This window comes from Balearica regulorum, chromosome 20 (assembly GCF_011004875.1).
Source record: "Balearica regulorum gibbericeps isolate bBalReg1 chromosome 20, bBalReg1.pri, whole genome shotgun sequence".
Classification (NCBI taxonomy): Eukaryota; Metazoa; Chordata; class Aves; order Gruiformes; family Gruidae; genus Balearica; species Balearica regulorum.
In genome coordinates, this window is record NC_046203.1 from 4072501 (window position 1) to 4095287 (window position 22787).

Consider the following 22787-nt stretch of genomic DNA (forward strand, 5'->3'; position numbering starts at 1 on the left):
ATTGCATGAAGATGTACTTAGAGGGAAAGGATCTGATATAAAATAGGTCTGCTGACCCTAACTCAATATCAGAGAGTCATTGAGGTAAAATTTATTGTTATATTAAATAGTTATACAATGCCATAACTTCAGCACTTCCCAGAAATAAAGGTGTAAGAAATGAGCTTGCACTCACAACCCTAAATGCTGACAAACACTAACAGCACATTAACTCCAGTAGTACTGGAATACGCCGCAGCAATAATCCCCTCTCCCTAACCTCTGCCCCTGCCCCAATACACTCCTAATGAGACACAGTAAAATACAGGGTAACTTGAAGCTCTTAATTTCAAAGTCAGCTAGAGATCCTGTCAAAAATTCCAGATTCAATCTCAGGATGAACTAAATGAGAAATACCCATGTGTTCTACCTGCACATTCATATTTTTACACCATCTTTTTGAAACAGACTCGAGACTGCATGATCAGGCAAGAATTTAAACAATGTACAGTAGGGCCAGGTGCCCAGTTAAATATAGCTATAAACCCTTCAGACAATGAAGCGAGGACTGCCAAATGAACTGCAGGCTGTGGCACCTAAAGGCAAAAAGTGAAATTTATTAATCAATTTTCCTTCGCGCTCTCATGTTCGCTTGTAAATACTAGATTGTAAAACAATCTTATGAGATCCAAAATTCTTCCGTTTTCTGCTTTAAATGTGAAAATGTTTTCATCCTTCCGCTCCTAATTACAGCTTCTTTTTCTTTCTAAGAATGCATTTATCTCTTTCAGTAAAAAGAGCAGCAATAATATGTTGAACAACCCTGAAATAAATTTTGTCATGTAAAAAATTAATTACGCATTCCAAACCTGGTCACTGTAGTCCTCTGGGAATTGCCTCCGCACCTCAGGATCTGTAAATAATTGACAGATAATATTAATTGGCTTTGGATTAGTGAGCAAGCAGAGAATCACACATTAATATTTGATCAGAAGATGATAGCAACCCTGGCAGGGGATCCAAGGAGGGCAGCTGAGGCTGCTATGTTGATAAGAGCAGGGAAGGACTTTTCAAGGCTCTCCCTTTACCCTCCTCCAGAAAGATAAAAATTGTATATAAAACATACACACACAAAACACATGAAACCATAAATATCTCTCTGTGCACAGACATGCATATATACACACATACATCTACATACATATGCCTCTATGTAAATATATATCTCTATATAAATTATTAGGTAAGAAATGTCCTGGTGCTACACTGAACTTTCGGCTGTTACCTTGCGCACTATCTTTCTGACTGCAATTTGCCAACTTCATTTCTGTCACCAGAAAGTGGGTACCGAATGCACTTGGATTTTGGGTTTAATCAGATAACTAGCTTTGTCAGCTACAGACACCACGTTGATTCACCTCCGCAGACAGTTTTCAGTGATACCAGAATACAAATCTCTCAAAATTACTTAATGGAATGTTAAGGTATGCTCCCTAGAAAACAAAAATATCTATCCAGAATCTGAAAGAGACAATTAAAGTAGCCCTGGAACCTACATCATCAGGAAAACAAACATTAAATGCTTCAGATTAGCAAGCATTCAAGACCGATGCAATGTCCTTATTCTTTTGGCTCATCAGAATAAATAATATGGTAGTATTCCCTGAGAAGTTATCTTAAATTTAATTAGAGATGTTCATAAAACAACAAAATATCATTATTGAAATTGTTTATATGCAACCTATTTAAAACAGAACTCTTCAAAGCCATCCATTTTTCAAAGGAATATGGCTGAGAAGGCCAGACTCCGTTCTACAATTAATTTTTTTAATTACAAAAACCAAACCATACAACAATCACACAAGAGTTCAGAATAAAGTGTAAGGCACAGAAAAATCAACTGGTATCCCATGCAGTTTCTACCCTTTGTGCAATCAGATGGGTTTGGTTGGATGAAGCATGGCTCACGGGATACATTCCTGACTCTCTATACACCGTTTCCACAAATTTCGATCATTATGTAGGGAGTGTTGTTGCACACACAACCTCTACTGCTCAATTACTGCAACACTGCACTGTAGCCGAGTCTTGAGGGGAAGAGTCATTTTTATGACACGTGTACCAAACACTGTTATTTCACACTAGTCCCACCCTGGATTTCTCAGTGGCAAAGTTTACTTTAGTAACAAATTAGTTGATTGGCGATTCAATTGCTAGCAGATACAAACTTCTTATTAAGGCGTATTCTTTTTACATTAGAAATACAGCAAGACTGTACGTTAATAAACTTTGTAGGTTAACTTTTCCCACACAATTAGATGCTTAGTTTTAACATTTCACCATTACATGCATACAATTGCATACACAACATACCAAATTTTTATATATGCATATGAGTAAACCTTTCTACATTAACACAACAAAGGAGAAATAGAAAGGAAGGGATCACCTTTTAAAGCCTTAGTTTGAAAATTCTTAAATCTATATGCAGATAAGTGTACTAAGCTCAGTGTCCAAACATGCAAAGATAAACCGCTGAACTCACATGAGCAGCCCTTTACACAAGTAACAATTAACAAAACAATACAGTTTCCTATTTCACCAAAGCAAGCACAGTATCAGCGGTTAAGATGAAACTATGCAACATCTATTATGATGCATATTCTTAAATATTTTTAAAAGTAATTATTTGAGGCTAAACTTTCAGAATTTCACAGGAAAAAACAAATCCATGAAAGAAATACACGTAGTATTATTTAAGAAATCTGTAACAGGACCTGGAAGACAATACTGACATTTCGCCCACCACTACTTCTATTGACCCATTGCTCCAAACTTAATATAAATATATATACACACATACCAACACACAGTGCATTTTATCATTTACCATTGTTTAAGGAAATGACAAATTAAACTGGGACATAAATCCATAGTATGTTTGCTCTAAAGACATTCCTCCATAGATCACAAACCATGTTCTCCATTCTTTAGAAATACAACAGAACAGATTAGTCTACAAAGTAATTGTGTGTGTAAGCATGTATTTTTTCCTGTTTTCTTTGCATCTTGAAAGCCTTTCTGTGTTTCAGGACCTCACTGGCATGAAGGAAGGCCTATAGGAGCCTATTTGACAGTATTTATGCAAACCCTGAAAGCTCCTAGCAAGGTCAACGTCCAGAAGACAGAGGTGCATTACCCACCACTTTGCAAGATACTAAGATTCACACATAAGCACTAGTGGCTGAAAGTTATAATGGACAAATAAATACATGTTGGTGTTTTTCTTGTCTCAGAGGCCACCTTACAAACCTTTCTCATTAAAATGAAACAAAACACAACTTAAATAACAACTTAAAAATCACAGCCAAGAATTTTTTGTTAGGTTCTTTCAGTTTTAATTTTAGCTTTGTCTATATACATCAATTTTCATTCAGAGTTTTTACTTAAATATGTTCATTCTTACAGAAAATTGGGGGGTTTGTTTTCCTGCCTCTCAAAATGATGTGCCATGAAGAAATAAGGCTGAGCAGTGGGCACAGAAAACACAGTATAAAATAAACAGACAAAACGCTCCTCATACAAGTCCCTACACAGGAAAGTCAAAATAAATCAACTCACAACAAACCAAAAGATTCCCATTGTGGTCATCTCTTACAAGGACCCCTACATCTTGTATGGCAGCTGACTAGACTACACTGAGTAGGATTTGTGGACTTATTCACAGCCATTGTCAACGGTGGAGAGCGTGGTACATACATAAAATGCAGTTCTGGTGATTACCAATACAAAATAATAAACACTAGCTTCCCTCTCACCATCACTACATCAGAATCTATAACTCCGACAGTTCTTTAATATCCTTTGATATCAATAGCTAGTAATGGAGGATATTTCAATTTTCAAAGTTACTGAAAAGTTTAACTGATCCACTACAAAGTTATTTTCCTTAATTATTTCAGAAATTATGCATTTCTGAACATTTGTCCTTTTGGGGTAACACACACTAGTTAAAAATTAGACCATGGGTCATTAAGATCTTTACAATCCACCAAAAATCAGATCACCTTTCTAATCAGCTTAAGACTGTTGCTTCCAAAACAAAATTTTTGTCACGTGCTCTTGCCACGGAAAGAATTGTAATACCTCCTTGCTGCAAGAGCAGCAACATTTTGATCTTTGCGGTCCATGCCTACGGCTTCCCTTCCTCGCACAAAAGCAGCAACACTGAGAGCCATCTCCAGCACTGCAGGGCCAGGCTGGTGTACATGCAAAAGGCTGGCCTCCACCTTCTTCTGAGAACAGGAGCGCAGATGGATTACCTTTGGCTGCTGCAGTTTGCGTACCACCAAGAGGCAGGTACGCCACATCTTAAGAACCCTTCCTGTAGGTCATCCAGCCTAGTTACTCTTAAATTGGGAGTAAATATTCAGAACATCTATTTCTTATTTTGTGTCTTCAGTGAGCTTAGTAACAGGAGAAAATAAAAAGAAAAAAGAAAAACCAAAAAGATGACCCAAACCCCCACAAAACCACAGGTAATAGATCTTATTGAAAGGGGCCTTTTAAGCAATTCAGTAACACAAAATGGGGAGTTTCTAAACTTTTCCACATAGTAGCTTACTGACTGTAATACATTTTTTACTTTGCTATTACATAGTCTTTTCTATATCTCTTAACTAGTACTGTTCCACTTTTACTTGTTTATTGATCCGGGCTTTGGTGAATGGATATCCTCACATAGACAGTGGTATTTCACTCACCAGATTAAACATTACCAGACTGCAACTTAGAACAAGATGTGACTGTGATTACAGTCCCCACCTGAGTCAGTTTCTACAGGTTCAACATGAACATGTTCTCAAAGCACTCAGTCTACAATGATATTTTCATCCAAAAAATGGATCTCGCAGTGCTATGATACATTCATAAACTAAGCTGTCTTTAATATAAATAGAAACTTCCTATGTCAATCAACTGTATACATTAGAAGAAATTTAATTTCATCCACAATGCATGGAATTAACTTAATTTCTCATCCACCAATTTCAATGGAAATAACAGCAACATATACTTAGCTGGATGAGCAAAGCACCTTGTGGGACTGCACTGGGTGTCACATGCCTGTTAAGACAGTGGGATATATAGTTTGTATACAGTCTGCTTTTGATGACACATCTCAAAACTGCATCAGAATGGCTAATCCATACAACCTGGAACCCTACAATTAAGAAAACCACCTTTAAACCACACACTTGCATGTCCTCATGTTTTTACAAGTACTTTATATTTCACATTGCATCAGCTCCATCACTTCAGCTTTTAAATGGTCTGGGAATGTTTACTAGACTTTCAGTGTCTTTATTTGGAAAACACTACACAATGGAAAAAGAAACCACACCACATCTTTTTATAGCTTTCATCACTTTATCCATTCTTCACTGTTAATCTAATGTTCATTTGAAAGGTGTTTTCAACTACACTTACCTACACATATACACACAATAAAATTATATTTAAATTACACGTGGTCATTACATGAAGTTCAAGAAAGTTGGAGCGCCATCACTAAACCAAGAGGATTTACATAAATACCTACCTTTAAATTGTGGCCATCAAGAGACCTGACTTTATGAAATATAAAGATCTACAAACAAATACTACTATTACTCCATATGGCCAGGCTCTCCATTAAAGGATAAGCACAAGGCACCTAATAATCACAACGGACACAAGAGCAAAATCATTCTGAACAGGGGAAAACGGTCGTACAAATGGAAGAATACAGGAGGGTAGCTCAACCGAGCACTCAGCTTGAATCAACACCACTAGTATCAGTAAAATATTGCTTCAGCACTCATGTGAAATACTTGGTTAAGACATGAACATAACTGACTGTCAACTCTGCCTATAAAACTAGAGTGACTTGAAAACTTCAAACACTTTTACTAACAGTAATCTGTTTCGCACACTGCATGCAAACAGAATGAGATGTAGCTCCATTCTATCTCCAGACAGTAAAAGAACCCTTTGCAACTCAAAACACAGTGAATACTCTTATTCTAGGTATTAACAGGCTTTCTAATGAAATGATGCTCAAATATTTTTCTACTTTAATACTCCATAGGCCAAGTAAATAGATGTAAAATACCTTTTTTCAAGTTCAGGAGAGTGGAATTTATTTGCTGACATCAGAACAAGGGGAGAGACAGACTGAAATCCTAACCAACCTCTTACATAGCTACAGCGAAGTACAGAGCTTGAAGATCTCCAGTGCATCAGTCATCTCTAAAGTTTTAAAGCATTAAAAGCTCAGCTGAGGTCAGCAAAAGGACACATTGCAAAAGAATGAACAAAGTGAAAGTTAGCAACAGAAAGAAAAAATTATTAATTTTGGAGCTGCTTCTTAAACTAAACTTTTCCCAAACCTCAAAAGATGAACTCAAGTTGAACCTGCACGTTGACAGTAACTTAGTATCTCCTGTTTACCTTTCATTACATTTGATTTCGTAGTTTCCACTTACAAAAGATGAGAAGATCCACAGTTTCTGCCTACTAAGATTCATGAGTGACTTCACTGAACTGAGAGTGGGTTCACTTACCAACCTGATGCGCATCATTGTAAGCCCTCTTCCCAGAGGATACAGCCCCACACAAAGCAGCTGCTGCCCATAAAATCTAGGTTGGCCAAGGACCTGGAAATCCACTAGCCCGTATTTCTCACAACCACCCTGTTCTAGGGAGGACACGTTAGCAAAACCACATACAAAATAGATCACATGCCTATTTTTGAAGCAGTTTCCTTTGCAACTATTTTAAGAGGTGCTTTTGAGCAAAAACTTCTGAATCACTTCTCATATGAACAATTTTTAAATGAATTTTTTTTATGAAATTTTTGTAACTGAACATATTTTTTATTTTGAAAAGGGGTAAGAAAAGACAATGCTATTTCTCAGTGACAGAAGAGTACAACTTTTCTGCAGTCACAGCATCATTTTGATTTCTTGCCATGCATTTATGGAGTATCGGATAACGGATAACACAAACCATCGATTCCACACTAGCTGAATACAGTTTTCATTGCTAATACATTTAGTTTTTCCCTCTAGTAGTGAAGATTCTACCTCACATCTATGCACATTATGTAGAGCACCGTATTGGTTACTCAACCACATTCAAACTATTATTGTTAGTATTTTAGTAAATATGTGAATGTTTCCAAGTTCTAAAACCTATTACTGCCTCTCCCTACACAATCTTGTTCAACAAAAAGCCAAATACAGAAGAATATTGAAATTAGCTGTGAACTGTATAATCCCATTGTTCAATTTCATGGCATTTAAGACACTACCTTCCCCTCCTCACAAGTCTAGATGTTAATCCATGCTGTAACCTGATTTAATTTTCCAGATGACAGGATGGGAACATGCTACAATGGCATATTAGCGTAGCTATGCTGCTCTTTTACTCTCAACTTTTCTTACATCATAAAGTGAAGAGGTTTGCTTTTAAAAAGAGGCGTGCTTAATTACTTCTAAAAATAGTGCAACTCAAACTGGTCTGTATTCAAAGTGTATGGAAATTATAAAACCAGGGAAGTTCTTCAAGAAATTATCAGAAAATACTTCCCAGAGTTAACCACAGAAAACCAATACATACTATCCTGTTTCTTCTGATAAAAGTAAACCAATTTAAGTCATTCAAATATACTAATCCCAAATTAAAAATACGGCGAAAATTATTTCATTTTTCCTCCCTAACTAAATGATTTAACTCATTCACTTCTTTAAGGTCTTTACAGCTGCAATCCCTCCAAAATGAAATGGAATTCCATTCAGAACAACTTTAATTTCAACACCCACTACACATCATAGTACTTATGCAGCGCAACTAAAAAGTAATGTAAACTTCTTTCCAAACCTCTGCAAACTCCTTGATGTCCTGTATTCAGTAGAGCCGAACACTTCTGCTTGCCCCTAAACTGCTGCTGCCTTAGCATGCAGATAACATCTCAGAGTGGGGGAAGAGGGGAGGAGGGAAGGCGGCAAGGGGGTGGGGAGCAGTGGAGAAAATGTGGGAGAGAAAAAAAACTATACACGCAAGAAGACAAACAAGAAACCTCAGAACAAGTTCTGGCAGAAAATACGTATGGAATAAAAATTAGTTTTTCTGGATGTGAAGCTTTAAGACTTCAGTCTTTTCTTCTTAAAGTACTCCTTATTCTAAAAGCATACAAGGCAGAAAACAATCAAGATGTAAAATAAAATTCTCTAAGAATGTCTTACAAACTATATTTTAAAAAAACCCAAACAACAAAAAAAACCCAAACCACAAAACACCCACCAGCACCACAATGCATGCAATTGAAGTTACCCCAAAATATCAATATGCATAGTAAGCATACATAGCAGGCTCAGTATTCAAAAATACAACCCACATGAGAATAGTATGCAATGAAACTATTCACTTAGCAGATCACATTTCAAACAAATATTCCATTGCTAGGATATAGTCCGCACCTTTGTGACAAGTTAGGCATAAATAAGTGGACACTGACCTATCGTTCGCAGTTACTGAAGCTTCTGTGAATGATGTACAATCACCAGTGGTGTGAATCAGCAAGTACTATATACATCAGCTGCTGTTCAAATGACTCCACTGACATTAACACCATAAAAAAAACCCCAGACTTGCAAGTTTGCCTCTCTCTCTTAGCAGAACATTTGGAAGTCTGCCCTGCAAGTGCCAAAAACCTCACTGGTAACATGAAAATGCTTTTCACAACAGTTTAACCTACAAACAGAATATAAGGTTTGCAACTCACACGTGAAATGCTGTTCAGAGTTCAGTAAAATGATCCAAAAGCGGGAAAGACTGAGAGCAAAGGCAACATAAAATATACATCATAGGAAACAGGAAGGAAGGGAGAAAACCAGAACAGATTAAGCAAATCATTATGATTTCCATAATTGTTTTGTATTATTAACACATCAAGAGCCAGAGAGGCAGTGAGGAGCAAAATTTTCCTGGGCAGTGTTCAGCAGTATCTTTTTTTATTATTATTATTATATCCCTCCAAAATAAAGCAGCTTAAGCTACAACTTCCTTGTGGAGTTTTACTTAAGGCTATATACAGTTCTCCAGAATAAGAAGAATTATCTTTAAAATTCAAATTATTCTGCAGAATATAGAGAGGTAATAGCTCTAACAATACAAGAACTGGCAAAAGTTTGCCGTTACGTTTCAGGACACCTGAGGTGGCTGGGTTCCTAAACCATCTCCTCATACCAGTTCTCCACCCAGTGCATGCATTAGTCCATCACCAGCTTTACAACCCATTCAGAGTAAACCTTAAATACAAGACTTTCACTGCTTCTAGCAGCCAAACCAACTTTCCATCTAAAGGGGTCTTGGTTAAATTCATTTTTACAATCCTTTTAAAAAACTAAAGTACAATAAGTGCAAAATAGAAACCACACTCACTTCTTGGAAAAGAAGACAGGAGAAACATTCATTGTCTTTAACAGAAAGAAGAGGCTACACTACTTGCCTCTTCGCAAGTTCTAACCAGTTATTTGGTGTCATGTCAAGTTATTGAACTGTCCAGCTTGCCACTTAAAAGGCATTTAGCATCACACAGACATTCCACTACAGAAAAGTAGAAGAGTTAAGAATGGTTATTTCCAGTTTCCTCTAGCAGTTACAACTTTGAAAGAATCTGTTGTTTCAATACCATTTGAACAGCTAAAGTATCATGAAATAAACAGATGCTGGAGAATTAAAAAAAAACAAACACAACAACAAACTAAACCAACACTGAAGTTAGCTCTGATCTAAATGTTAACACAAACATAACGACAAAAACTGAAGAGTCGGCTCCATTTACACTGTATTTCAATCTCATCTGTAGGATGAAGCCAGTCATCTCTCTCCCAAGGAATAGTATCAGCTCTTCCCTTCCACAGCATTAAGCTGTAATAGGAGCAGCTCAAGAATCAAAATGCACGTGTCAGAGTCAAGATCTCATAAATGATAAGTAAAAGAATTTGGAAAAGTTATGCATCAGACTAGACTCTTTCATAAGGTAACATGTTCCATCTTCAACTGCTATTATTTACCCTCTTGGATTCTTATATGAATGGTGCCAGGTTTAATCCAAACTTTACCAACTCTTTTAATGGAAGCTGTGAAACAGTTGTGTTGCAAGCACAGAGTGTCCAATATATGAAATATGGTTGGTGAATTACCTCTATATTAAATCCTTAACTCCTTTTGTTTCATCCATACCAAGAAATCAGTTTAAAAAAATCAGTTCTATAACAGTACAGATTAATTTCTCTTCTAGAAACATCCTAAACTGTAAAAATGAGATGTTAGAAAGCGTAAGATGTCTTCAGTGATCAGAAAACTCAGTATTATTTCTTTACAAAGAAGAGCAGAAAACTGTCAGTCCAGATGAATTTTTAAACTGATGATACTGATATAACTAAAGCTAGAACTATAAAAAGGGGATGCATAGGATAACATTAAAGCTAAAATAACAGAGATCAAAAAGAGAAGACAAAAAAAGTACTTATTTCAAGTCTTGTTTGTTACATGTTTCTCCTATCTTTATTTGAGATCTTCAGATCTTTTATATGCAATGGTTAATTACTGTGGTGATACCTCAAGTCCACATTAAAGCACGGTTGATGAATCTTTTGAGTTTGTTTTACTATGCACTTAAGGGGATATTTCTCTTCATAACCATCTGCTCTTTACCAACCCAGAAATTTAGTATTACTGGAAATCTAAGCCAAACTCCAGGAGGCCTGCAAGGAGCAAATTTTGAATGGATTATGTTTTTAATTCTTTTTTCCCCCCCTGTAATTTCAGTCAGCAAGTTATACAGCAGCTAAAACTTGCAAAAGATAAAATTAGGTAACATCCTGCTTCAATGTTCAAGAAATCCACAAAGCCTGGCTTACAAAATTAAATACAAAATGTTTTGAAACATTTTACAGGTTGCCTGAAATAATCACACTAAAGAGTTTAAATGTAGAAGTTGAATAGGAACATCTACTTTAAGTAGGCTTTTTTTCTGTTTTTATAATTTTTTTTAAACTTATTTGTGTTTGATCAGTGTATTTTTTTTGTAAGCTTTTCACCACTCTATAAATTTAATAGAGGTATGTTTCAAGTGCTCAGACTATGAATACTGAATTCGTTTCTCTCCTGCCTCTTTGTATTTATATTCTGAGACAGCAGAGTTGCCTGGTGACAGCCTCTTCACTTCAACAGCAGCTGGTAAGCCCTCCTTGTCCTGAAAATATGAAAGAAACAGTTAACTAATATTTCATGCTATGATTTAAATGTAACAATCTGGGAGTGCCAATACCACTGAGGGTAGGATTTACAAGGTAAGATTTTTCTTAAGTCTCAGAAGCAATAAAGGAAGAAAAATAAACAGATCTTCATCACATGTAGTTAGCATGCAGGAAAAATTAATCCAGAGTTAGTACATCATCTAGAGTTTAACAATACCAGACACAAGTGGTGATTGTGTAAATCTGCCAATTTAACTTCTATTTCTGGAATGTAAATTCTCAAGTTACACAAGATAAGACCAAAGAAACTAGAGTTTTGACACTTTTACAAGAAACAGTTACCCTCTTTAATATTTACAAGACATGTATTTCAAATTGCTTATGTATGCCTATCTGCTTTCCCAAGATTACTGCTTCTGCTGAAGGTTCAAGCATGGGTAGCCCAAAACAATTTATTTAAGCTAGCTTTTTACAGCAAAAGATTTACATTTGATAAAATGAGAGTTTATAGCATATTAATAAGCACCTTCATTCAAAAAAAAAAATCCTTATTCAATTAATTTTAAGGGAAATTTTTACATAATGTCACATTTTCTACTTTCCTGTGTCAACCCGATAATTTTTAATTCTGTTTGTTGTTTTGAAGAAAGCCAGGAATAACATTTTAATGTCATACTGCTTTTTAGAAATACTTTATTACAAGGAACTCATGTAAAACCACAACATGGCCATGGCAATCAATCAACTACATTACAAAACCTAAAGAAAATGCTAACGAAAACAAATAGTATTTTCCAACATACTGCCAGGCTTTTCATTACTAGAAAATATTTGAATGTTATAAATATTTTCCAAACTGCTTTATTTTCACCATTTTTTGTTTTAGTTTTAATGATACTATGGCCATTTTAATTTGCTCATAACCTATATTTTCCGTGTATTACGGAACACTTTACAGCCATCTAACTTTTTTTAAATCTCTTTCCAAAATTCACCAACCATAATAAATTCAGATAGACATATTATTAGGCAAATACATACAAGTACTGCAGAAATATATTCATTGTTACATGGACCGTCACATTTCAGGTTTAATCTGAACTGACTCAAAAAGCACATGGAACAAAAGTGTTCTAGCCAACCATAAGTTCTTAAAGTGTTGTACAAAAAAGAAAAAAAACCCCACCCTACTCTTCAGCAATTGTATAATTGCCTAGACTACACAGATAATACCTCCTTTGTTAAACATGCAACAGTGAATACCGATTTCTAAGCCTCAAGCTACGTAACTTTATAATGCTTAAAACTGACCTTACTTTCATACTTGCGGTACTGATAGTCTCAAAGTGTTTTCAGTTTCAAAGTTATCATGTGTCACTTTAGCAGAGTACACGACACTGCTCTGTGTTACTGATCTGCACAAATATCTTCGCTTAGGCGAACCTCCCTGCATAGCAATACAAGATTTTATAGAAAACAAGCTCTTCAGAATCATTTGGGGGTTTGATTGCTTCAAAGTTTCTATTATTGCATCTCTGTTTATTTCAGGATGCTTTAGCTATTCAAATGGCATGGAAACAGAAAAAACAATTCTATCAAAGATGAAATTGTGACACAGGAAACTGAAAAATCCCATTCTTAGTTCTAGTGTTCTCTTCAATTCTCTTTAATCTACTTTAATTGTATGATAGATAAGGTATATTTTGCTATATATTCCAAAAGTATTTATCTCATTCATATGTTTCATTGTCGATAAAGGACAGCCAAACCTAGCTATCATTTTTGGTGAGACATTGTTATAAAGAGCAATACTACAGTTGTGGTTTCTACAACAGTGTACTCATCTGTAGGGCTTCATGCTTAATGCATTTACAACTACAGAAATCTGTGGTATTAAATGATCCTAACTGAATAACAGCTTCAGAGGTCACCAACTCACTCCTAAGTTTTAAGGTGTGCAAGATGATATATAAAAGATAGCAATAATTATTTTGTTGATATACTTCAGAACTTAGCCTTGTACCCTTCACTACTTGATTTCACCTTTTTGTTTCAGCATGAACTGTGTAACATGCTCACCTCAACTTAACAAGCATATTAGAACTGTCCATTCTATCAAAATGATAGAATGGTAATGAAAATTCGTAAGGGCCAGTAAGCTGGAAGCAAGTTTAAAAAAAAAAAAAATATCAGAGATTGGTCACAGTGAGCCTCAACTAAGGCTGCAGCATCACTGAGGTCTTGTGAAAGTCTGCACACTGAAGTATTAAATGAGAGGAAAGTTTGTAAAAACAGGAAAAAGCATTCAATACACTCTCCTGCAAAAAGGTGCTGTGGAGTCAGATGTGTTGATGACAGAAGTTGAACTTCACAAACAGTATTCAAAACTTAGTGGAGGTGGGGGGAAAGAGGTCCTAAAGTGGAAAAATATACCTCATCTAACTAATGACCACGAGATGAAAGAAAAAGAAAATCATTGAGTGTTCAGCTACTCAGAATGACTTCTCTCTTTTGGAGTAAACTTCATTAACTGGACAGCATCAAGCACTGGAAGAGAATTGTGGGTACATTTACACTTGCAGCACTGACCTATTTCATATTGGCAGTGCTTTCAGCTACTATTAACAAAGCTCACTTTATGCCATGTGTGATGCTATAATAAAAAGAAGGCCTCTGAGAAAGTAAGTTTATCACATTTAAAGCAGTACTATCAACCTGAAGAATAATTTGTTTTATATGAAGAGGAGCTTGCTGATATTCAGTGCAACTAGACAAGAAACCTATCTTCTCACTAAAAAATTTTATAACATTTTTGTTACTGTAGAAAAGGTAAGGGTATCAAAAGGATTTTTAACTGCAAATAGAAATTCACTGAAAACATTTTAAGATATTTGATACTTCCAAGATGTATGATAGTACATATCAGCTATCATGATACTCCTGAGACAGTGGACAAGTCTAGTTCTGAGCAAGAACATTATAATCATGTTATATTTGTTTGTCAGCCCTGGAAATCAGGTGTATGTAAAATGAGCAATTTCATTCATTTCCCTTCTCTTTTCCTTGCCCAGCTTTACTACACAACAAGCTCCCAACTACACTTTCAGACATTTTCAAGAGCTCTGCCAATTCTTTTGAATCTGTCCACCCTTAGCAGCAGATTTGCTGAAAATAATTTTTCCTTCACTACAACTCCAAAGGTAATGCAAAACACAACTTTAATCCACTTGCACAATTTTTTCTCCACAGGTTGATCCACAAGGTGCTGAAGTGCAGATGGTCATCGTCTCCCATTGTGCTGACAGGCAAATCTATCGAGGATGACTAAGGAAATGAGGAGCGTAACTTGTTCTGGCCAGCTGGCAGCACAAATGTGATCTCCAGTATCTGCACATCATCCCTAATTTGTAAGAACATCTAGTTGTATACAGGATAGGAGGGAAAGCTGTGGCCTATAGACAGTAAGTCCTCAGAAGCAACCTCTCAAAATAACTGAGAAAGCTGTTGGAGTGGAATATTCAGAGAGACATTTTCCCCAGAAATGTTTTGGCAGAAACATCACTGAGAGCCAGAGCTGCACTTGCATTATTGCACACAATCATATGCTGAGCACTGATAAGCAGTATGATGAGGGGAAGCAGTTTTCAACAAACGTTAAAAACTAGAAGTAAGCTCAAGAGCTGTAGCGGCTTTTATCACAGACAAGCACACCTTAAGGAGTGTCTATTCTTTCTTCGTTATCTCATACCATGTCTAATTGGGCCTCTAAGCTCTCTGCTCCCTAGCTGCTTTTTCCAGTTCTGAATTCATACCACTATTGTACTCTAATCAGGAGAATTCAAAGTATCAACAGGTCATTTCTAAAAACTCTCCTTCCCATTAAAGTCTCTTATTTGCCCTATATCCAATCATCCATTTCAGAGTACCGAAATAAACAGCATTTACTTGTTGAAAAATAAACATGTATCACTAAATGTAATATCACAATGCTAATACTTCATGCCATAATTGTTCCATAAAGGCTCCACTGCCTTTTCTTAAATGATCAAACTAATGACAAAGTTCTCTCCATCGTTTTATACAAGCAAATATGTGTAATTTTTAAACACGAAAGATTAGAAGTTACACACACAAACACAACTCCTTTTAAAAAGGCTCAAAACACTGTATTTACATCTGCAAGTACTCACTTTATTACTACAACCTTTATAACAGAGCTTAGGTTTGCTTCTAACAAAACAGGGTTCTCAGCGATAGAAGCACAAGAAAAAGCCCTGCATACAGTTAGTCTACAAAGAATTAACTGGATTAATTAGCAAGGGATTTGAGAAGCAGCTTGGAGCTAGAAAACCAAAACACTAAATTGTTTAAATACTTTGGCAATGGATCAAGGTTTCTAGGCAGCCCTATGTTCCATTCTCTCCTTTTTTTTTTTTTTTTTTTTTGCTCGGTGTTTTAACACATTTAACCTGACGAGGTACTTTTTCATGAGATATGAATGACACTGTCAAAATACCAAAAAAGAAGATGTGAATTAAAAAATGCCACAAGCTGTTAGCAATTCTGCCAACATGTATGAGCCCAGGCAACATTAATTAAAAATCAATAGCTTAGGACATAAATAGCTCTTATCTCTGTTATACTATATCTCTAACATAACTCTTTATTAAAGAAAAAAAAAAGCCAATGGCTTTGCTATTATATTGACTGAATTGGCCACAACAAAGCAAAAGAAATAAGGCAAAAACACTGAGCAAAGAAACACGTATGAGAAAGGGAGGACAGGCATATGAATGATTGGAATGTTTCAACCTTGCACTATCATTAACACATAGCTGGCTGGAAATAGCCACACTGCAAATACTTGCAGAGTAAGTTACCAGGAAGAACATTTAGATTTTTACTGCTAATATGATTCTATACAAAATCCTTCATGCCAAGGAAATAACATACACGTCTTTCTGTCAGCTAGAGCTTATTAATCAGTATTTGTATTATGCATCTCAACTAAAGATTAAGTTACTGTAAATTCTCTGATAATTCCAAAATAAAGGTGAGAAAAAGGCAGGAAATTGCATTCAACTTTTTCTTCTTTAGTGATACGATCTTCAAACTAAAGTTACATTAGAAGGTATCAAAATTAAAAGATTTAAGCTAAACTAGGAACTTAAACCACTGCTTTCAAAAGCTGTTTTCAAGCTTGCAGGACACCAAATGTGAAAGATTTAAACTCATTTTCTAACAGGACATCACCGAACACACACCAAGCTGGATGCGCAGTTTGGGTCTCCCATAACTCCTAGACAATGTCCTAATTTGGGGTGGGATAGAGTTGATGTTCTCCATAGTACCTAGTACAGGGCTGTGTTTTGGATTTGTGCTGACACCAGTGTTGATACCACAAGGATGTTCTAGTCACTGCTGAGTAGTACTTACACAGAGTCAAGGCCTTTTCTGCTCCTCACATCACTCCACCAGCGAGTGATTGGGAGTGCACAAGAAGCTGGGAGGGGACACGACCAGGACAGCTGATCCCAATGACCCAAGGGATATTCCATACCATATGGCGTCATGCCCAGCATATAAAGCTGGGGGAAGAGGGAGGAAGTGGGGGACTTTTGGAGTGATGGCGTTTGTCTTCCCAAGTCACTGTTACGCATGATGGTGCCCTGATTTCCTGGGGAAGGCTGCACACTTGCCTGATGATGGGAAGTGGGGAATTAATTCCTTGGCTTGCTTTGCTTCCGCACATGGCTTTTGCTTTACCTATTAAACTTCTTTGTCTCAACCTAAGAGTTTTTGCACTCTTACCCTTCTGATTCTCTCCCCCATCCCACCAGGGGGAAGTGAGCGAGCAGCTGTGTGGGGGTTAGCTGCTGGTTAGGGTTAAACCACAACAGACGATCATGATAATTCGTATTTCTGAACAGTTTCTACAGAAAATTTATTAATATAAAAAAAGAGTATGTAAGAATCATACTGAAATGGAGAGGTTAAGTTCTATTTTCTTTTTGTCTAATGACTCTTGCATTATTCAATTATTTATTAATGATGGACAATATCAAATGCTTCCATCAAGACACAGTAGTCTAAATCAACGATGAAGAAGTCGACCAGGCTCTGTTTAGCAAAAATTTGAGTTCAAAATAAAAGGGAAAATTTAATTTACATAAGAGCTATGTGTACATATGCCAAGACACTAAAACACTACACAAATTTCAGTGGAAGAGCAGATCATAAAATTGTAGCATCCTTCAGGTGGAATTCTCAGGACAAAAAGGATTATTTTGATAGTCATGATTGCAAATTTGAGCTCTCAAGAACATCTTATAGCAGATGACCATATGCAACTGCAGTACCACTCAACTACAGAACACAGATGAACAGCAAAACCAAACTTTGGATAACACTACGGTGGATGGCCAGTCATTCAGGAACTAAGAGTCTGGAACACAAGGACGTTGAATGTATTAAAAACAAGCACTAAAGATTGTTTCCATTGCAAAGACATTTTTTAGAAATACCAATCTGAAATACTGAACATATAGATGCAGGACATTAGCTTTGTGAAATCATATGCCAAGCAGAGCCGTATCCACAGGAATAACCAGAGATTAATTAGAAATTCATTTCTATTATGGTAATGCAGTCATGAAGTACCAGCTTTTAGGATCTTAAGTGATAACATTTCACTGCGTCAATTGGATTTTGAGTCCTACCTCATAGCTGAACTTTGGGACTTTCCTACTTATTATTATTATTCCCTTGCCCTAATCCCACCTCCCAAAAATTTAGTTTATTGATTAGAATGCAGCACAAGAAAATCTAAGGTTGTATTTATAAAACACAGACACCAAGTACCAGGACAGGGAAACAGAAGACTTCACTTTTCACAAGACCTTTTTGTCTAACTTTTCATTGAGCTACAGTCAGAAACAATATATCCTTCCATGAGGCAAAGGTGTGAGGGGGGAAAAAAGGGAGCAGAAAAAAAAGTCAATATAGAATTACTATATTTTGGGGGGAAATGGGTGCAATTGTTATTTTATTTTATGTTTTAAGACATGTTTTTATTATCTTGAAATAATAAAAGATATCTTAGATATCTTTTTATAAAGATAAAGATACCTTTAATATCTTTTTATTATCTTTATTATCTTATTCTTATTATCTTGAAGTACCTAGATTCTCAACTGTTCAAATTCCATCCAAGCAACTGCCAATTTCAGTTAACCTTGTTTAAGATATACCAAATACAATTTCTTGTTGCTGCATTTGATATAACTTTTTAGATGAAGAATTGTGTTAATTCTGAAATCTTAGTTTTTAGTAGGAGAGGTACATTAGAACACAGAACTGCTGCTAAGAGTGTTCCCCGAAATGGAATAAATTGAAATTCCACCAAGTTCCCCCAATATTTATGTCATTGTGAAAATACAAACTATCACTTTATTAACACTTCAATCATCTTCTGCATTGAAGGTTCAAGAAAATAAAATAATTCAGAGGCTTTGTTCCATAATCTGTCTCCATTTTATTTTACCATTATAAATTAAACTGATATAAGATGCAGAAGTAATTTGTAAACTCTTTCAAAGGACATGATTTACATTCTTCTTCTACAAAAATGTAGATATCCCCCTAACATGCTCCACTTGTGTTAAATATTAACTAGAGATACTTATACTACATATATACAAAAGTGGAAGATATTTCTGATATGTTTTGGGATTACTTTTAGCATTCTAACACTGTTTATAATACTGGTGCAAATACTGCCACCAATAAAGAAACAAACATTAAAAAGGTGTCCTTTAAGCTTCCCTTTAAGGCATCTACCATATTCGTATAATTTGCTCTGGACATCATTAAAATGTAAAGTTAATGAGGATTCAGCTGAAAACAGAAGAAATGTAACCTATTTTCAGGCAAAACTTCTAACACTGCAATCAGAGGGAAAACCTCTTTGATGTCTCTTTGTCTCTTCTCATTAATTTCCTTTTGGCTTAAAAAAAAAAAACACAAAGGCTGTTTAAACTAAAAAATGCATAGAAGTTTAAACATGGTAATTATAGTCAAGCTGCAATGAGGTCATTAGGTTTTTAAAACTTTGAGATAAACAAAATTGAGATGTATGACTATTTTAAAAAACATGTCAATACTCAATTTTAATTGTCCACGTGATTGATACTCACTGTATTCTAAGTACTTAGTCTAGATACAGAATTGCTTCAAGATGATTTAGTGAAGGACCTAATCCCATATCCGGGGTGAAGCAAAGCAATCAAGAAATACATCAAAATGAAAAGCACTGTAATTACTGTATTACTGGATACCACATTTGGCATAAGTGCAACAAAGCATGTTTTTTTGCAATCTCCATGCAAGAGAGACGGCAAATTGTGAGATTCTGCTGCTTTTTACCTCTACAGTTCATTAAAGAATAAAATATTGAACAAGTTAAATAATTCTATTTACTCACTACATCTATTTTTGTTTATAAATACTACCAAGGTACACACAAAGCTATATACTGCTGCTAATTCTTTCTAGCAGAAAATATCTTTAAGAGCTATTTAATTACATAGTACTGATAGAATCTAAATGCACTGAAGTAGTATGTATTTTTAGTGAATAATTTACAAGTACATTTTCTTAAATCATAATCAAAACTTTTTAACACTACTGTGTACAAATGATATAGATTATCACAAACACAAGTAAGGCATTTAAGCCATTAAGTAAAAGCAACAAATAAACAGGACAAACATAACATTATCTTTAGTGTAGAAGGACATTAATCACAATGAAGCAAAACAATCTGTGAGATTTTTCCATGTGCAAATATCACCTCTAGATAGAATGGGATGAGAGGAGATCAATATATTAGTCTGTGGTAATTCTAAGTATAAATTTTAATGCCTTTGTGGACATAGGTTATAGCTTTAATAGAGAATTATTTACCCTATTGAATCTTTTTAACGTTTGATAAACTCGTCTTAAAATTAAACTGAGTGAACAATCAACAGGCAAGTATCAGATAAAACCAGATCCTACTCAAAAGTATCTTACAGGTCAACTAGACATAAATGAAGAGTAATTATTTTCTTAAGAGATAAAACAATGTAAGAATAAATTCAAAAAAGGTAATGTTACCACTATTTATATTCATAACTATGTGATTTCAAAATAAATTACTCTTTAAACGAACTAAAGATGGGATTCAGTTAATCCCAGTAGAATGCATTGGGAGTTCTGAGTGTAGTTCCCTTCACCACCATTTAAAATCCTAGCACAAATTCTAAGTGTGGAAGTTCTTTTGGCTACAATATCCAAGATAGTGCTTTAAAAGTACTCACTGAAAGTTCTTTTTTCTTCTCATTCCTTCCCTAGGTGTACGTACTATAATAGTTGATGAAGTCTGGGGCAGACCACACATTTTTGGCACAGTAAATAGGACCCTTCACTGCTGCTTCTCATCTTTTAACTGGTGCTTTCCACCCAGATTATTATGTTCTACAGGGTACTTCTACACAGTCTTATATTATTTGACTATCTATACTATGCATCATTTGTTTTTCCTAGTTAGTTCATCAAATTCAAAAACATTACTCTCCAAATAGCCAGTCATGGAAGAGTTCAGAAAAAATCACAACCAACTGAAATACTGGGGGGGTTGAGGGTTTTGGAGTTGTGTTGGTTTTTTTTAATCCCTAGGGAAGTATAAACAAATGAACTCTCCAGACTATAACCGATTCCAGATAATAGATTATCACTATCAGTTGTTTGTTCCCACCCTCCATCCAAGGTTACCATCCTTAATACTGCAGTTCAACTTCCCTGGTTCCTATCCCACTCTTCTATGAAATAAGTCCTATTAATAAGTATATTGAAAGCTGTTTCCATCTAAAAAAGACATACAAGTCATCTCCCCAAAAGCCAATAATCTGTCAGCATCCAGAATTTTGACAAATGGTTTACCAAAATAATTTTGGCAGGGCCAAAAAACTCCTTACTCATCAGTCAGGATTCAGCAGCATGCCTTCTCCCCTGTCCAATGATAGAATCCAGTGGAGAGCAGGTGATACACCTAGTTCACAGATAATGAGCATGTTAGGATATTAACAGAACATACTACAGGTCTTTTAGAGTAAAACATGTCTTACTGCTGTTACTCACAAACACTACTGCAGGGAAGCATATCACAGACTGACCCTTTGCTGTGAATCAGCATGCTACAGCATTTCATGAAGAATGCTGCAGGATCAGCCTAGTCTCTGGTAGCACAAAAGGTGGGGTTTGGGATTTGTTTTGGCTTTGGTTTTTTACAACCATTGCTGAAATAAAATTGTAGTCCTGAATTCATTTTAAGTTTATTTGATAATATTTTAACCTCAAATCGTCTTTCTTTCTAACTCTATTTCAATCATAAAAACAAAACAACAAAAACCCACAAGAAAACCTGACAACGTCTCTTTTTGTAGCAGACCAACACTGCCTTGGGCACTCTGATAGGCCTCTGTGAACTAGAGTTTACATTCTCTTCTTGCAAGGAACTACCTATAACAGAAAACCCCAGTAATAAAAATAAATCTAGTTCATCTTTTGCTTTACCAAATTTGCTTTGCTTGCATGTTAAACTTAGAATAGTGCTCTGGGTAGAATTACTGACCTACATGTCAACAGACTATACACAGACACAATTTCTAAACTCCAATATTTCTATTGGAAACTCTCACAGGAAGCATCAGTACAACCGTGGATGGACCAAATGTCAGTCATTCCTGGGATGGTGCTTACATTAGGCAAACGCCCCCCCCAAAATCGCTATTCTTAATCTACAGGGAGTCTACTTTAAAGTCATTACTACTTTGTTTCTTTTTCATCTGAATGACACTCTAATTAAAAGTTCTTTACAGAAATGCCTATATCTAGATTAAGAGCTGAGTGTGGATGCCTTAAGCTTTAAGCAAAAAGTTAACACTCATTAATGAGATTACCTGTTGTGATTAAATAAGGACAAAAAACAAACCACCTTGGAAATTTTTGTGACTAAGAATGAACTGAAGTTAAAATTACTCCCTTAAATCAAGTCATACACACCCCCTTTCACAACAACTTTTTGACTCTATTCAAAGTACAATCTCTTTGCTGTTATTGGAATAACGGCCCTACTCTTAAAGGAGCACATTAACAGAGAGTTAATTGCAACAAGTGCTTCATCAAATTCTTAAATGCTTCAAATGCTGAAATATTAAACGTTTCAGTTGCATTTGGTATCTAAATTGAGTCTCTCAAGAACTCTTTAAAGAGAACAACCACTCAAACTCCTCTATAAATTCAAGGAAAACTGTAAGTACAGGTAGTGAATGAAAATAACTTGTTAAAATCCCTAAGAAAACCCTCCCTAAAAAAGTTTCAGTTTGGCAGTTAATTTCAACCTGCAGTTAAAAAGGCACTAGCTGTCAGTCAGTTTTCTCACCCAACTCTATCATGAAAAGA

The 22787-nt window shown here is 35.6% G+C and overlaps 1 protein-coding gene across 10 annotated transcripts in view; it reads right to left on the reverse strand.

Annotated features, from left to right (window-relative positions):
- DENND1A (DENN domain containing 1A) overlaps window positions 1–22787 on the reverse strand; it is a 213369-nt gene that overhangs the window by 175783 nt on the left and 14799 nt on the right. For all 10 annotated transcript variants that reach the window (XM_075772395.1, XM_075772403.1, XM_075772402.1 and 7 more), the window contains one exon: window positions 849–892. In XM_075772395.1, coding sequence (XP_075628510.1) covers window positions 849–892 — 44 coding nt within the window. The remainder of the gene's footprint in view (window positions 1–848; window positions 893–22787) is intronic.